Source organism: Malus domestica, chromosome 10 (assembly GCF_042453785.1).
Source record: "Malus domestica chromosome 10, GDT2T_hap1".
Lineage (NCBI taxonomy): Eukaryota > Viridiplantae > Streptophyta > Magnoliopsida > Rosales > Rosaceae > Malus > Malus domestica.
Window position 1 is genome coordinate 25,945,779 of NC_091670.1, and position 18,935 is coordinate 25,964,713.

The 18,935-nt window shown below is 34.9% G+C and overlaps 1 protein-coding gene across 1 annotated transcript; it reads left to right on the forward strand.

The window, feature by feature from the left end:
* Positions 1–8,793: 8,793 nt before the first annotated feature.
* On the forward strand, positions 8,794–9,500 carry LOC139188641 (zinc finger BED domain-containing protein DAYSLEEPER-like). The gene is made up of 2 exons (XM_070806281.1): positions 8,794–9,081; positions 9,210–9,500. Exons 1-2 carry the CDS (start codon positions 8,794–8,796, stop codon positions 9,498–9,500), a joined length of 579 nt encoding a protein of 192 aa, XP_070662382.1.
* The last annotated feature ends 9,435 nt before the right edge of the window (positions 9,501–18,935 follow it).

Below are 18,935 nucleotides of genomic sequence, written 5' to 3' on the forward strand. Positions count from 1 at the left end.
AATGTTAGGAACAAAATACGAAAACATAATAAAGAACCGAAATTCACGAAACCTTACTTTTCCAATAGCTTCTCAGAGGCTCCACATGGGTCTCAATCGGGTTTTCCCCAAACCAAGAATCGATCTTTCATCTCGCAAATTGGATCTGAGCCGCTGGTTGCTTTGGGGGTCTGTTCCCATAAGAACTTATGACGGAACTGTTTTGGCTTCTCAGGGGTTATGGAGCTTATTGAGTCAATTTCTGCAACTCGGAGCTTTGGGTTTAAATGGGGTTTCTCCAATTTGAAGGTTAGAGAGAAACAGGGTTAAGCAATCATTTGGGTTTTGGAGGAACTCATTGCGAAGAAGGAGAAAGAGCTTTGGAATTTGGAGTCAATAAAAAAGTTGCCGATTTTGAGGGTGAGAGAGAGAGCAGTGGCTAAATGACCAATTGGGGGCTTTTGGGTATTTTAATAGGGTTCTCTGGTCAAACGGGAAAATTTCCCGTTGCTTCCCGCGAAATAGATCCGTTGGGCAAATATGTTATCTTCCATATCAAGAGAGCACTGTTATTTGGGATATTGCTAGAGACACTAAATTTTGCAAAATAAATGACGTGGATGTTGAGCGTAAGTGGCCATTTACCACAGTGGTGGAAAACCCTTGCATGACGGTGTGGGTTCAAACCCTGTCAGTAGCTAATATAACATTTACTCTAACAAATTCTATCGTTTGACAAAAAAAAAAGACGTGGATGTTCATGATTGGATTATGATTAAGTGTTGATTAGCATGCTTGTTTCTTATTAATAACATATCATTTGGTTTGCACACCAAATTTTGTTAAGAATTACAATTTATTGGGTAAAAACCTTCCTCCGTCTCCCTTCTTTTTATTTTTCCAAGTCCATGGAGTATCCAATTTTCTTGCTCAATTCTGTCTCTTAATTAAATGCTTAATTCTAGCTACCTTTCTGTGTTAAGAACATAGATGTAGAATGCCATGAGAACGCGTAATGACAAGTTTCATCAAAACGACTACTACAAATTTCTTGGGTGGGATATGAGAATGCTCAAACCCTACAAATGAAAAAACCAAAAATGAAAGAAAATAAAATGCATCTATTTGGCTTTTTGTTTCTTTTATATGATTTGGAGGGCACATTGGTCTTTTAAGCGAGTTTTTGGCTTTTGTTATAAATTTTTTATAAAAACTGACAATTATAAAATTAAAGATCAAATTTTGAATATAAATGATAAATTCTTTAGATTTGTATTATTTTTGGAAGCGTGATTAATGTTGAGGTTTGATGATATTTTACTGTAGATTTTGAGTCCACTTGATTAGTGTCATTAGTAGCAAAATATTGTTCATTAATGACCAAATTCATATTTGTACTTCTACTAGTTTACCCAACCTTGTTAAGGTTTCATGTGAGACCATGGATGGTAATTTATATGCAAAGACTACTAAGATGACGGTTTTGTTCTTAAATTTCACGTTTCGTAAATGGATAAACTTCCATGTTAATCTAAGTATAATTTCGGATTATTTCAAAAAAAAAATTCAGATACTTTTTTTCATTTTGTATAAAATATCTTCTTCAATAAAATAAAAAGTATTGTTCAAAATCAAATCTAGCAAACACACAAAAATCGACATCTAGTTTGTTGGGCCGGTCATGACATGATTGAGATAAAGTCCAACACAATTTATCTTCTAGAAGTCCTTTTATTTCTTACAAAAGAGCATTTATCTCTACATTAAAAGATTATTCCTTTTTAACATCAAAAGTGATCACTTTTGTTTTCGAAGTCCCGACTTTGGAAGGAAATATGTTTTTCAAATCACAAAAACAAGTGTTTGAGTCCAAACATAAATCCCATTTAGACATGTGAGCGGAGATGGATATCGTTTTTTAATTGGATTAGAGTTTGAGCACATTGACCACAACAAGAGATTGTATGCAGTTAGGGAACGTAATTCCTATTTAGTGCAGGATTAGAAAACATGAAACCAAAACTCTATATATATATATATATACATTCGCCACATCAACAATCCCACCTACCACAATCTTTGCATCCTAATATTTGCTTTGGAGCTTGCAATTTCTCACGAATCATGATGAACAATTCCAATTTAGCTTGAAATTTCTCACCACATCAACCAAAACCCTATATATATTCATTCACCACATCAACAATTCCAAATTAGCTTGTGCACAAGCTCTTCTTTTGTGATGGCAGAACATTTGACAGACTGAAATACGAAACGAATCATGTTGACGAGCTTAGGTAGGTCGGAAATCCTCTATTGATCCCTATTTGCATGTGAGATGTTGGAATTTGCTCCTCCATTGCCATCCTCTCCTCATCTTTGAGCTGTAGAAAGATGAATGGATACTTCTAAAAAACATTGTTCATATATTCAAGTCCAAGTAGATGCAAGGAAATGCTACATAAAGCACACCACAATGATTGATACTGCAATTGATTTTCAACAATGTAAAAGTTTCAACTTAAAATGGTTCCAAAAACTTTCATAACCTCAAGGGCAACTAAATACATCTATGTTGAACAAATATGATTCTTCTTCAAACTCAAACAAACAAAATACATATGGTTGATATCCAAGGGCGCCATACGACCTTCTTTCTGCTGGATAGTATGGAATGTGGAAAAAAGGGTTGCACAAAAACAATGTTGTGGGCTGGATGAACTTAGTGATATTACAGTACACCACTTAAGCTGAAGTCAATTTCAGAAAGCTTTCGCAAATAAGTAGACGAAATATTGTCATTAAGTAAATAAAATTTGGCGTTTTGTTTCCTTTATTTGAGTTGGAGGGCACATTGGTCTTTTAAGCAAGTTTTTGGCTTTTGTTATAAAAAATTTATAAAAACTGACAACTATAAATTTAAAGGTTAAATTTTGAATATAAACAATAAATTTTTCAGCCGAGGACTATATTTGTACTATTTTTGGAAGCGTGATTAATGTTGAGATTTTATGATATATTACTGTAGATTTCGAGTACACTTGATTAGTGTCATTAGTAGCAAAATATTGTTTTTCGATGACCAAATTCATATTTGTACTTCTACTAGTTTACCGAACCTTGTTAATGCTTGATGTGAGACCATGGATGGTAATTTATATGCGAAGACTACCAAGATGATGGTTTTGTTCTTAAATTTCACGTTTGGTAAATGGATAAACTTTCATGTTAATTTAAGTATAATTCCAGATTATTTCAATATATATATATATCTTCTTCAACAACATAAAAAGTATCATTCAAAATCAAATCTAGCAAATACACAAAAATCAATATCTAGTTTGTTGGGCCTGTCATGACACGATTGAGATAAAGTCCAACTCAATTTATCTTCTAGAAGTCCTTTTATTTCTTACAAAAGAGCATTTATATTAGACTTGGCAGTTTCTGACACGACACGAAAATAACGGGTTTCGGGTCAATACGATAACTTATCGGGTCATTAACGGGTTCTTAACAGGTATACACGTGGGTGACCCGTTTCGACCCGTTAAGAAAAAAATTAATTTGATAATTTTAAAGTTTAATTACTAAAAGATTTATTATAAAATACAATAGCCATATTAATATATACAATATATTCTATATTAAATATATAGTTTTGTATTATTATTCTATATAAGTTATAAAAAAAGTTTTAGTCATTATTTATTTTTAGGGGCTTTTAGATCTAGGTCCAAAAATATAGATGATTTTTAGGAGTGAGTCCAGTTATATAATTACATGTTTTTATTTCTTTTATACTCATTTTATATTTTTTAAAAATATTAAAAATCAATTAAAATCTTCTAATATGAAGCATTTTTCAACTCCAAAAAATCTAATTAATATCTTATAACAGAAAAAACTAATATACTAACATAAATTATCTACAAAACATTCTACCTTAACTCAAACAACAAATATATGAATAAATATTATACCTGTAAGTGAGATATGAAACCTAACTAAAAAGTAGGAAAAACATAATATACCTACAAGCGAAGCAAGACACATTAATTTGTAATACGTTAATTATAAAGAAAAATTTGTCATATAGATACATAAAAATAATTAACCTGTGATATAGGTTGATCATAAAAATTAAAAATAAAATCTATAAATGAGGTTTAAAGAGGGAGGAAGAACAAGAAATAACAAAATAATAATAATAATAATAATCAAAGAGATAATTAGGAAGAAATTTGATTTTTATAATAAATCTTATTATTGAATAGATAATTATTGATAATAAAATAATTGGACTATTCCTACTATTGGCTAAAAAAATTGGACTTATATCAAGTTTCCTTTTATTTTTACTATGAGAGTTCTTTATTATCATTACTAATTTACTAGGATAATAAATTTTACTTAACAGTTAACATGTTCTTGTCCAAAATTAAAATAAACTAGTATAGTATTTGTATAGGCAAGAACTAAGAAGACATACATACAATACAAGTATGAAAAATGTGAAAGAATATATAAACACCTGCGATTCATCATTATTCCTCTACGAGTAGATAATGGTTATACTTTATCGTTTGGATTTTTAAAATCCTCCCAAACCCTCATGAATAATGTTTTTTATTTGAAGGCAAAATTAATAAAATTAATAATAATTATTGTAGAAGTCTAAAAAATGTAAAAAAAAATCCAATCAGTCATAATGACAAGCTTTACAACTTTCATGAAGGGGTCAGCTTCGAAATCCAACAGTGTAATCCATAAACCTTCAATTTATATTTAACCGTCGATTATCATTTACGCTTTATTCTTGTTACTGAATTTCATTTTTTAAATTTTCATTTTTTAAAACATGATCATCTGGTGGATGTGAGAAGATGAACGGTTCAGATCTTTGATATCACGTTTCGATATTTACGGTTAATTGAAATATGAGTCGATGTCATATAGTTTGTATAAACTTTATAAACATCAAGCAATATTTTCACTAATCGTAAAACTCTGAACATAATATCAACAATCCAAACCATTCATCTTCTTGCATCCTCTAATAGATCATGTTTTCAAAAAAGAAAATCTGAAAAAACAAAATTTGATGAGAAAAATAAAGCGTAAATGTAAACAATAATCAACGGTTAAATTTTGATCTATGATTTATATGATTATAGTGGCGAATTTCGAAGTTAAGTTCTTCACGAAAGTTGTAAAGCTTGTTATTACGAGCTTTATATATTTTTTTCTATATTTTTTATACTTCTACATTAATTAAAAAACTATTAAAGACTTTACTTAAATAACAGTGGTTAGATCAATGAGATTAAATCTGTATCGTTGGATTCTATTTCAATTATATTATTACAATTTTTTTGGACAAAAAAACCCCTCATATTTTCCATTGTTTTCCATATGAGTCCTGACTGATTTGATCAAAACAAAAAAACCCCACTGCCTAGCCCTAAATTCTTTCTGTCTATTCTCTCCCCACTCCCAGCCGTAACCCTCTCTCCCAACCCGTCTGAGGCGTCGTTTGTTCTTCCTAGCCCCTCTCTCCCGCCGTCTTTCTTCCAAAATTCCGACAGCCATGATCTTCTCGTCTTCCATTCTACGACATCTTCCTATGTAAGTATTTCTCCCTCTTCAACCTTTCTCTCTTTTCACTCTTTCTACACTCATATTTCCCATTTCTGACCACGAACGATTGACACAGCTTCTTGCGTTGGATTCCTCTCTTCCTCTTGTTGATCTCTTCAGTGTTACATTGTCCAGGTAAGAAATTCGATGTCATCATCTATTGTTGTTTTTTTTTATGAATCGGGATTGGACACCCAATTTTTCCCTCGCTTTGAACACCCAGTTTTGATATGCGTTCATGTCCGATTACACTTGGTACAATTTTGATTGTTTTGTTTTCAATTGTGCATTAAACATCTAAAACCTAAAACTTGGATAACACTCACCCATGTTAAAACTCCCATTCGACACTTTTGCTGATCTGTGTATCTCAATTTTTTTTTTTAAATTGATGCTTTAATGACTTTACGAAAAATAATTTTATGCTTGAAAATTTGGAATGAGTTGTTTTTTATGAGTATTAGCAGTGATTTTCACATGCACTTTGTTTTCTCCTTTTATACTCATTTTTTGGGCTTCTTGATATCTAAATGCTAGAGAATACAAGCGAGTGCAAAGAAGAAAATAAAAGTTCGAAAATCTCTTTTTATTTGTATATGTATTGAGCTAATTGTGAGTAAGGATAACAATATTTGAATGAAATCTGGTGTGTGTGTGTGTGTGTGTGTGTGTGTGTGTGTGTGTGTGTGTGTGTGTGTGCTGTCTGTGTGTGCGATGTGTGTCTGTGCTCTGTGTGTGTGTGTGTGTGTGTGCTCTGTGTGTGTGTTCTGTGTGCTGTGTGTGTCTGTGTCTATTCTTCCACAACCTTTGAAACGCGCCTTTATATGAATTAGTTTTTTTTTTCATATCTAGCTAACATCTAAACTATTAGATCATGCTGTGTGTGTGTGTCTATGTGTGTGTGTACTGCAAGTCTGCAACCCAGTGTGTGTGCTATTAGTGCTTGACAGACCTGCAGTCATGCATAAAACCAAGGCAAAGAAGCCGTGTTCTCTCATCGGATTCTACATTATCAAGTCTATGTGTGTGTGTGTGTGTGTGTGCTGTGTGTGTGTGTGTGTTGTGTGTGTGTGCGTTGTGTGTGTGTGTGTGTTGTGTGTGTCTGTGTCTATTCTTCCACAACCTTTTGAAACACTCTTTTATATGAATTAGTTTTTTTTTTCATATCTAGCTAACATCTAAACTACTAGATCATGTTGTGTGTGTATGTGTGTGTGTGTGTGTGTACTGCAAGTCTGCAACCCAGTGTGTGTGCTATTAGTGCTTGACAGACCCGCAGCCATGCATAAAACCAAGGCAAAGAAGCTGTGTTCTCTCATCGGATTCTACATTATCAAGTCTATATATTAATTTGCATCAACTATTTACTTTGGGAAATATTTTCGCCACTTTCTCTCCATGCATTCTTCTTGCTTTTTCCAGTCTTAGAACTGATAAAAAAGAGAAATAAATGCAGAATGAAAAGAACGAAGTGTGAAAATTACTACCTTTTCGTATATCATTTAAACGTCATTTTATATTTTCAATCTTGAACGGACCTACATGTTTTTTAGGTTGAACAATATATTAAAATAGTATTATTTTCTTGACAATTTCTTGTAGGTTCATATGTAAATTATATTCTTTACAGCTAGCTCACTGCTGTGTGTGTGCGTGCGCGTGCTGTGTGTGTGTGTGTGTACTGCAAGTCTGCAGCTCATTGCTGTGTGTGTCTGTCTGTGTGTGTGTGTGTACTGCAAGTCTGCAACCCACTAGTAATATCCTACTAGTTTAAAAAGCTATTAATTAATTTATACCCATTTTGATTTAGAAGCAATGGATGCTAGAGATTCAGATTCAGTAACCGATGAGGAGTCCGTGGAGATTATAATGGGAACGGAATGAGATCTTGGAAGCGAAAGTATAGACAATACAAATTCGAGTTCTACAAAGAAAAAGGCTAGAACAATCAATTTAGGTAAGCGAAAGCTTCGATCTCCTGTTTGGAACACTTTCACTAAATTGGATACTATTTTTGAAGATAGTAAAAGATGTGCTCAATGCAAAGCTTGTAAGAAGGTAATGATAGATGATAGTCATCATGGGACAGGAAATATGAAAAGACATTTGAATACATGCCCTGCAAAAAATAATGTTGAATTGTTTATGTCGGCATCTGAATTGTGTTCCCAAAAGTTTGATCCTTTGGTATTTCGTGGCTTATTAGTAGAGGCAATCATCAAGCATAATCTTCCTTTTAATTTTGTTGAACATGAGGGAATCAAGGCTTTGTTTGCATATGTATGTCCTGATATTAAGCTACCATGTCGAAATACTATCAAAGCTTGTGTGTTGAGGATGTTCAAAACTGAAAAACAAGCATTGCATAATTTATTAGGCTCAGTTGAAGGTAGAATTTGTTTGACATCAGACTTATGGTCATCTCAGTGCACTGATGGGTATCTTGCACTTACTGCTCACTTTGTAGACAAGGATTGGAAATTGAATAAAAGAATTATAAGTTTTTGTCACATGCCTCCTCCGCATACTGGTATTGCATTATGTGAGAAAATAAGTGCGTTGGTAACTGAGTGGGGGATTGAGAAGAAGTTATTTTCTATTACTTTGGATAATGCTCCTTCAAATATTTGTTTTGTTAACATTTTGAGGAATCAATTAAATATTAGAGGTCTTCTCTTGATGAATGGTGACTTCTTTCATGTGCGTTGTTGTGCTCATATTTTGAATTTGATAGTCCAAGATGGACTTAAAGAAATTGATTCTTCGGTGGTAAAAATTTGTGAATGCATCAAGTATGTAAAGGGTTCTGAGGCTAGGAAACTAAAGTTTCAAGAATGTGTTAAGCAAGTAGGGATATTGGATTGTAAAAGAGGTTTGAGACAAAATGTCCCTACTAGATGGAACTCAACCTATCTTATGCTAGATAGTGCCATTTTCTATCGATATGCTTTTATTAATTTAGGGTTGAGTGATTCAAATTTTGAAAGTTGTCCTTCTTCTGAAGAGTGGGATAAAGTGGTGAAGATTTCGAAGTTTTTGGGGTACTTTTATGATGTTACATGCTTATTCTCTGGGACAAAGTACCCCACATCAAATTTATTCTTCCCTAAAGTGTTCGTAATTTAGCTTCAAATTAAGGCAACCATTGATGATTGTGATAGTTTCATGAATAAGATGGGGGATTATATGCACATGAAGTTTCAGAAGTATTTGTTAGACTACAGTTTGATTATGTCAATTGCAATCATCTTGGATCCTCGTTATAAGCTACATTTTGTGGATTGGGCTTACACAAAGCTTCATGGCGTGAATTCTATGGAATATAAAAATGTTCATGGCACATTGATTGCTCTCTTTAATGTGTACTCGGAAATATCTGCTCATCTTTATTATTCAAATATTCCAATGAACTTAATGCCTAATCATCAAACAGAAGGTGGAGAAGGATATGCTCTCTTTGAGGTAACGTAAAGTTTGTATTTTCCTTTTTATACATAGTACTTTAAAATTATTAATATCATATTTGAAATTGGGTTATGCATAATTTTTATGATGTTTCTGTTTTTTTTTTTTTAATTTTTATGATGTAGGATTGTGATAATAATTACAATGGTACAAACTCAGTTGAAAAAGGTGAATTACAAAAGTATTTGGATGATAAAAGACTAGATAGAAGACAAGATATAGATGTTCTTTCTTGGTGGCAAATGGAGCGTTTTCATTATCCAATACTTTCTCAGTTAGCACGAGATGTGCTAACAATTCTTATTTCAACTGTTGCTTCAGAATCTGCTTTTAGTATTCGGGGTAAAGTGCTAGATCAATATCGTACTTTATTGTTGCCAGACACGGTTCAAGCTTTGCTGTGTACACGAGATTGACTTTTTGGAAAAGGAGGTAGTATATAGTTTTTATCTTTTCATAATTATTTTTAGTACCCATAATTTGAATGGTTTACATACAATGTTTGATTTTTCTATGTTTAGTTTATGCGGAAGAGAGTGCTAATGTGGAAAGCCTCAATGAAAACATCTTCAATATAACTCTTGAAGATTGAAGGGTTTTCCCATGGTGATTGAGGAAAATTGAAGGGTTTGATTGGAAGAAAATGTGCAAGATGTTCTAATGTTCCAATGTCCTTAATTTTGCAAATCTTTTGAACATTTGATATTTTGTAATGTTCTAATGTTTTTTTTTATTATGCTCTTATTTTGGATATGTAAATAAAATTAAAATGAAAATTGTGTTTTTATGTTTTGGTTTTGGATGTGACAATATGGTATGTATTATCTATCGTTATAGACCATACCAACAAATAATATGACTATTTGGAAGCAGGGGTATGGGTGTGAATTAAATTGGTGTACACATATTGGCTCTAGCAGACTCTAGAAAGTCTAGGTTATGTCCATTGTGTATGGCATCACACTCACAATAAGGTGGGCAATGGGATCCCTTGCATAATCATATAGTCTCATATGATCTCCTTTATTGTCAGTGCCTATAGGCATGGCAATCGTATATATATCCTCTTGTCAATGGCACCAATCAAATAACTGGGCCACATGCATTCCTTTGACAGTAGATAATTTATGCTCTTATTTTTATTGTCGCGCCTTTTTTCTTTCATTCACTTATTGCTTCCTAAACCCTTTTTTTCCGCACAAAGCTTCCTCACCATCATTGCTATGGTGCTTTGGTAATTCTGATGGCACATAGCAAGAGTAGTCTTCGTCGTGGCCTGCAATACCATTCTTGCACGGTTAGAAGATAGATTTGTGTTTTGGTTCTAATCAAGCAATTGTGGGTTCAACCTTTTTTTCACTCAAAAAAAGTATTATGTTTTTTATTTAATTATTTATTGGTTTAAATTATATTTTCCTTAACGGGTAATGGGTCGGGTCATATTACCCGTTAATATTATCGGGTCGATTTCGGGTCGGGTCATTTTACTCGTTTATTTTAACAGGTGTTACACGACACGACCCGTTAAGATATCGGGTATGACATGAAAACGACACGAACACGGGAAACACGACACGAATGCCAAGTCTAATTTATATCTGCATTCAAAGATTATTCCTTTTTAACATCAAAAGTGGGCACTTTTGTTTTCGAAGTCCCGACTTTGGGATGAAATTTGTTTTTTGAATCATAAAAACAAGTGTTTGAGTCCAAACATAAATCCCATTTAGACATGTGAGCAGAGATGGATATCGTTTTTTAATTGGATTAGAGTTAGAGGACGTTGACCGTAACAGGAGATCACATGCAGTTAAGAAACATAATTCCTATTCAGTGCAAGATTAGTGAACATGAAACCAGAACCCTATATATATTCATTCACCACATCAACAATCCCACCCACCACAATCTTTGCATCCTAATATTTGCTTTGGAGCTTGGAACTTCTTACAAATCACGATGAACATACACCGCTAGAATAACGCACAACGCCAAAAGGGTTCGGGTGCATCAATCTTGAAGAGAGAAACAGAGAAACATCTGCCGCCAAAAGGGAATTTGGGTGCGTCGATCGTGCCAATACAAGAGAGAAATGTCTGCCCCCAAGAGAGAAAGGTATACCTTATTTGACACGCCCGACCCTAATATTCACCAAACACCAGGGTAGGCACGTGCTGGCTGACACCGAAAGGTGACGAAGCCATACTAGGATGCATGAGAACTAAGAACAATTAACTGACATAAATAAAACTTGTAAATTTAATTATAATGAATATGCAATTGCGGATCATGTTAAGAGCATACAACTAATCTGAGATACTAAAAAGGAATAATATAAAATTGAATGAACAAATGGATGGGTCCTACATTGCGAGGACTCGAAGATGCCGATGCGAGAGTGCCTTTACACCAGGATTGTACGCCTCGATTCTAAGTCTTGAGAGGGCACAATACAAAACATGAGAGGACCAAATTGATATATAAGTAATACGAAAACAAATAATCTTTAACCGTACTAACCCCCAGGTTTAGAAAACTCGTATAGCATAATAAGTAATAGGTTTTCTAAAAACCCTAGCATGCCATAAAACCTTTCATAAACATATATTGTATATAGGGTGCTTAGTAGTAGTAGTACAAGGCGCGCGCACACACACACACACACACATCTTCATTAGGCCGAAGCCACCAACCTACGCCCTGTTGAAACTTATACACACACACACACACACATATCTTCATTCGGCCGAAGCCACCAACCTACACCCGGTCGAAGTCGATATAAGTATCTTCCTATGCCTGGCCGAAGCCAATATAAATATCATTCGCCCGTAGGCAAGATCGTTCGCCCGTAGGCAATATCATTCGCGCATAGGCAGAACCGTTCATCCGTAGGCAGTATCATTCGTCCGTAGGCAGTATCATTCGTCCGTAGGCAATATCATTCTCTCGTAGATAGATCGTATGAATAACCACTAAGTAAACACATAAGAACATTAACATAATATTTCTAATATATATATATATATATATATATATCTCTCTCGTTTTCAAATAGGAGCTCAGTAACTAAAATATCATATCGTAAAACCACGTTCATAAATAGGTATATAGTCATCAATCATATATACCACAAAGAATGTAAAGTCGATAAAGCATGATAATTCATAAAGCGTGAAACCAATTTATTCATAAAAATTTCATAAAACGTAGACATAAAATCATGCTTTTCATGCATGCATTTCTAATAGTAAAATCATGCATTTTAGAAGGGGTCCACTCATAGATACTTCACCGTCAAAAAGCCATGCAAACTAAAGAGGACATAAACGCCATAAACAATTGCACCTAAGCACATAAAGGTACCAATTAATAAAACTATACTAAAATAGTTGAATTTCAGGAAACGGATGTCATAAACGGATTCAGGACATCAAAAAACAAAAGGGGGACCTTGGGTACCCCTACGCGCCGCCACGAGGCGGCGGCCAGGATGGCCACGCACTGCCATATGCCAATTTGAGTTGTCGAAAAGTTGGCCGCAAAAGGAAATCGCCCACGCGCCGACTGGAATCTTGGTTGGGCCAATTCACATTTGGGTTTGGGCCAAAGGCTTGGGTTGCACAAAGTCATAAGAACTGGGCTTGGGTTCTAGTTTATTGGATTGGGCCCATGTTAAAGAGTTGGACTTGGGCTGGTTTTAGGCTTGGTTACAGAGGCCTAAGGTTTGGGCCGAATTAAGGGATTGGGCTGGGTTTTGCGGGTAGGGTTTGACCCATTTTCAGGCCGGGTTAACCGATTTCAATGGAGAAGAAAGTCGAAGCTTTCCTAAGCTCCGGTCAACCTCAATTCTCAACCATAACCTACAATCTACCTACCAAAATAAAGACAAACAAGTGTAGATTAGGATGGTACCTTTGGTTTCCTCGGTTATGGCCCGAGGTGGCTGGAAAATGGCTCGAAAGCTGTAGAACTCGCCGAAAAACTGGAAATGAGAAGAACACATATGAATAGGGTTAAAACTTTCAATTTTTTCAGCTCAAGAATAACCTGGGTTCCCAGAAACTCTCATTAGAGACAAAGATACAACCTAAACTCAAAGAACTCGCATCGGTTTGTCGGGTTTTCGAGTTAAGTCGTTGGAGCAAATGGTGGTTCCGTCGTATATGCCCAGTTCCAGAGTTAACAGAGACGAAAGGGGAAATGAAGTGATGATCTTGCTATGATGGTGGTGACTGTCTATGTGTGTGTTGGTTCTCGGAGGCAATGGTAGAGAGATGATGGAGGGTTTCCCGGGGAGAGAAGGGAGAGAGAGAGAGATTCGAGAGTTGTAACAGGGAGGAGGAAGAGAGAAGTTCAAGTGGGCAGGGGGACAAAAAGGAAAATGGGCCCCACTTGGCACACCGTTTAAGACCCAAATAATAGCCATTTCAAAATATCTAGCCCAATCCCATAAAATTACCAAAATACCCTTCTGATAAAAAAATTTGTAAAATTATTCGGGATGGGTTGTTACATTATTCAAAGAAGAAGAGAATCAAAAGAAACACTGGTAGAAGATGAGATGTTATTGTTGGTTGTTGTTCTACTAGCACTTCAAATGATGATGCAGCAATACTAGCTTCCTCAACCAAGCAAATTATATTGAGATTTGACTCTGGAATTGAAACATTTCGACCTTGGAAAGTTGGTAGAGAAAAAGTGTCGTCGAAAAGATTGAGGAAGATAAGTTGTTATTACTGGTAGCTGCTCTATTGGTGCTTCAAATGATGTCTCAGTGGGCAATGACGGATCAGGAATTTCACTTATATTTGAATTCAAATCCTCTTTTGATTGTTCAGATGGAGTTGAATGTGTTTCATCTGTAGTTGCATTGCCTTGAAGGGAGGTTTTAAATGCTTCTGGTTGCTCAACTGTGTGTACACTAGTCAATGAATTGGGAGATGATGATAAGGAACACTTAATCGTATCTGGATGCATATATTGCTCTGCACAATTGAATGGTTGGGGTAGAGTTTCTTCTAGAATTTCATAACCCTGAAAGCACAAAACCCATATTCTGACTGCATGTTTTTCAAAAATTAGTTCAAGAAAAACAATGTTAAACCGATAAAACATAATCTTGAACTACTAAGTAGCTTGTTAGAAAAAGTGTAACGAGGAATAAGCTCAAACTTTTAAATCCAGTCAAACAAACGAAAATGTCAGAGATTGCTCAGAACATCAAATGTAAAAATAGATTCCATTAATCTCAAATCTTACTAGAAGATTTAATAACATAGAATATTTAAGAAATCAAACCATGTTAGTTGTGTATCACTGAAAATGGGAAGATGTATACATCATGATGGAATTTTGATATCTCTCCAAGCCGATGGCAAAAGGCTATGCTCAAATGCATATGCCCACCACCTTCATATTTCAACTTGTCATCATTCTCCACTGCATCAACATTCATGGTGACACGTATATCCGGCTTTATATCAATGGTTCTCCCATCCTTAACAAGCACTTTCGTAATCTCAATAACCTCAGGTAAAATAAACTTCAGCTGAGCCAAGTGACTAATTGTAAACCTCCTAAAAACCCAAATGAAGAAGAAAATCAGTCACTTTTTATGCCTAATTTATTTCTTCAGCAACCAACCAAACCAAATAACAAATTAAAAAGAAACCTTTCTCAGCACCTATCAGTTAAACACTCAATTTTCTGGCGAAGATTGGTAAAACTTGGCATCAAACCCCTCAACTGCAATAATCAAATCGAAGCATCAAGCAATTGAAAAACTCACTCAAAATCTCATACCTGAACAAGAATGAAAAAAAAAAACCACACAAAAAAATCAATCAAAATCCACTAAAAATGTCAAGAACAAAATATGAAAACATAGTAAAGAACCAAAATTCACGAAACCTTACTTTTGCGGCAGCTTCTCAGAGGTGCCAACATAGGTCTCAGTCAGGTTTTCGTTGGACCAAGAATCGATCTTTCGTCTCGCAGATTGGATATGAGCCGCCTGTTGCTTTTGGGTATGCTCCCATAAGAACTTATGACATAATTGTTATGGCTTCTCAGAGGTTTTGGAGCTCAGTGAGTTAATTTCTGCAACTCGAAGCTTTGGGTTTAAATGGAGTTTCTTCGATTTTGAAGGTTAGAGAGAGACTGGGTTTAGCGGTCCTTTAGGTTTCGAAGGAACTCATTGCGGAGAGAGAGAAAGAGCTTTGGAATTTGGAGTTGATAAAAAGTTGCCCATTTTGAAGGTGAGAGAGAGTAGTGGCTAAATGGCCAATTGAGGGCTTTTGGGTATTTTAATAGGGTTCTCTGGTGGCGGGAAAATTTTCCCGCTGCCTTCCGTGAAATAGATTCATTGGGCAAATATTTCATCTCCCAAATCAAGAGAGCACTATTATTTGGGATAATGCTAGAGACATCAAATTTTTAAATTAAATTTTGTAAACCAAATGGCGTGGATGTTGCACGCAAGTTGCCTTTTACTACAATGGTGGAAATGTGTTGAGCCCTTACTTGACAGCGTGGGTTCAAACTCCATTGGTTGCTAATCTAACATCTACTCTTACCAAATTTATCGTTTACAACAAAAAAAAATGATGTGAATGTTGATGATTGGATTATAATTAAGTATCGATTATCGTGCTTGTGTCGTATTGGTGTGATATTATTTGGTTTGCATTGGCCTTCGATATGCTCCATTCAACAAGATTTTATAGTATATAGCCAAATAAGTTTCCTAAATTTATAAATGTTAATTTTTATGAAATTATTCAAATAGAGCAAAAACTCTATTTTAATAGAACCAACTATCCTCAAAATTAAAACCTAATTACACCTAAAAACTAAAACCCTTATTTTGTGAGAGGAGGGAGAGTGGCCATTGCAGAACAGTGCGGCCATTGCAAAACAACACATTGTTGAAGAAACCAAGAACCATGAATGTAAGTCAACTACACCATTGCGGAAACTGAAATACATTTTGGTTTGGCGACAATAAGCACACATGTTGAAGAATACATTAATTTATTAGAATCATTGGGAGACATAAAAACAGCCATTAAATCAATACATTGTTTTGATGACAATTTTCATCAAAACAATTACGTCAAATTTTGGGGGTGGGATATGAGAATGCTCAAACCCTACAAGTGTAAAAAGCAAAAATGAAAGAACATAAAATGCATCTATTTGGCGTTTTGTTTCTTTTTTATTTGAATTGGAGGGCACATTGGTCTTTTAAGCGAATTTTTGGCTATTATTATAAATTTTATAAAAATTGACAATTATTTTTGGAAGCATGATTAATGTTGAGATTTGTTGATATTTTACTGTAGATTTCGAATCAACTTTATCAGTGTCATTCGTAGCAAAATACTATTCTTTGATGACCAAATTCATACTTGTACTTCTACTAGTTTACCCAACCTTGTTAATGTTTCATGTGAGAATATGGATGGTAATTTACATGCGAAGACTACTAAGATGACGGTTTTGTTCTTAAATCTCACGTTTGGTAAATGGATAAACTTTCATGTCAATCTAAGTTTGGGATACTTTTTTTTCATTTTATATAAAATATCTTCTTCAACAAAATAAAAACTATAGTTCAAAAATCAAATCTAGCAAATGCACAAAAATTAACACCTAGTTTGTTGGGCCAGTCATGACACGATTGAAATAAAGTTCAAATTTGTCTTCTTGAAATCTTTTTATCTCTTACAAAAGAGCGTTTATCTTTGCATTAAAAAAATTATTCCTTTTTAATATCAAAAGTGGGTACTTTTGCTTTCGAAGTCCCTACTTTGGAAGGAAGTTTGTTTTTTTAAGGGTTCTTTAGATATTGGTCCTAAAAAAAATCATGATTTCTAAATATAAACCTACATATAATTGAACATCCAACAAAAATTCAAAAGTCAAATAAACTGCCACATGAGAATATAAGTAACCTACTATTACAAATTATTTACAATTTTTGCCACACCATTTTACACTGTATCTCACACTTGAATTTTAGCTTCAATCAAGGGCCTTAAAACCTGATTAATCATCCTGACTGTTATAAAAATGTAAAAGTTATAGAGAGATAACCTTTATTCGGGACAGGAACGAAGCAGTTGCAGAGTATTATACCAACACAAGCTGTTGCAGAGGAAGTAATGTATATTATTGCTATTAGATATTTTTCTTTTCCTTTTTTCTCTCTCTGCTTTGTTGAACATTCGTAAAGCTCTATTTATAGAGCATCACCATGGAAACAAACAAAAACACTATTAAACATATGACATGTTTACTGTATGCATGTGGGCATACATATTATACTATTTACAACACTCCCCCTTGGATGCCCACATATCAACATCAGTTGCCTCATTAAAACCTTGCTTGGAAAAAACCTGTGGGAAAAAAAACATAGCGAAGGAAAAAGAGTACAACTTTATCCGGATGGTGTTGAGCATGCTTATGTTGCCTCGTTAAAACCTTGATAGGAAAAACCCAGTGGGAAAAATCCTAAGCGAAGGAAAAAGAGTACAACATGCATGTATCATGGATGCTCCCCCTGAATTGGATCTCCCCCTGATTCTGCATTCTTCAAATTTGTAAGCCAACGTAATCCGATTCCCTGCACCAACTTCTGAAATATGCACTTTGGTAGAGATTTGGTGAACAAGTCTGCTAAATTTTCATTGGAACGGATTTGTCTGACTTCAATAACTTTAGCCTTCTGAAGCTCATGTGCGCTGAAAAATCTTGGAGATATGTGTTTAGTCTTATCACCTTTGATAAATCCTTCCTTCATCTGGGCGACACAGGCTGCATTATCTTCATGGATGACAGTTGGAGTGTCTGTCTTTGAAGGTAGACCACATGAATTCCGGATGTGATGGATCATTGATCTTAACCAAGAACATTCACGACTTGCTTCATGTAGAGCAATTATTTCCGAATGATTGGAAGATGTTGCAACTAGCGTTTGCTTCGTTGATCGCCATGAAATTGCAGTATCTCTATTAGTGAACACATATCCATTTTGTGAGCGGGCTTTATGCGGATCGGAGAGAAAACCAGCATCTGCGTATCCAACAAGGATTTGTTCATTTGTGGGCTTGTCTGAGTAGAAGAGACCCATATCTGTTGTCCCACGAAGGTATCGTAGGACATCTTTGACTCCCTTCCAATGACGAATTGTTGGAGCAGAGCTGTACCTGGCTAACAAGTTAACTAAAAAAGCTATATCTGGTCTAGTATATTGTACTAAATACAATAAAGCACCTATTACGCTCAAATATGGTACTTCTGGACCAAGGACCAGTTCATCATCTTCCTTTGGACGGAATGGATCTTTCTTAATGTCTAAAGAACGAACGACCATTGGGGTGCTAAGTGGATAAGCCTTGTCCATGCCAAATCACTTCAGTATTTTTTCAATGTAAGCTGATTGATGGACCAAAATTCCACTAACACAATGCTCGATCTGCAGGCCTAGACAATATTTGGTTTTCCCAAGGTCTTTCATTTCAAATTCGCTTTTCAGATATTCAGCAGTTTTATGGAGCTCTTCAGGAGTCCCAACTAAGTTCATATCATCAACATATACTGCCACTATAGCAAATCCAGAGTTGGATTTCTTAATGAACACACAAGGGCAGATGACATTGTTGATATATCCTTCATTAATCAAATACTCACTGAGACGATTATACCACATTCGCCCAGATTGTTTCAGCCCATATAGTGATCGCCTTAATTTGATTGAGAACATACCCCGTGGTTTGTTTGTTGCTTCAGGCAACTTAAGTCCTTCTGGGACTTTCATATATATGTCAGTATCTAATTCTCCA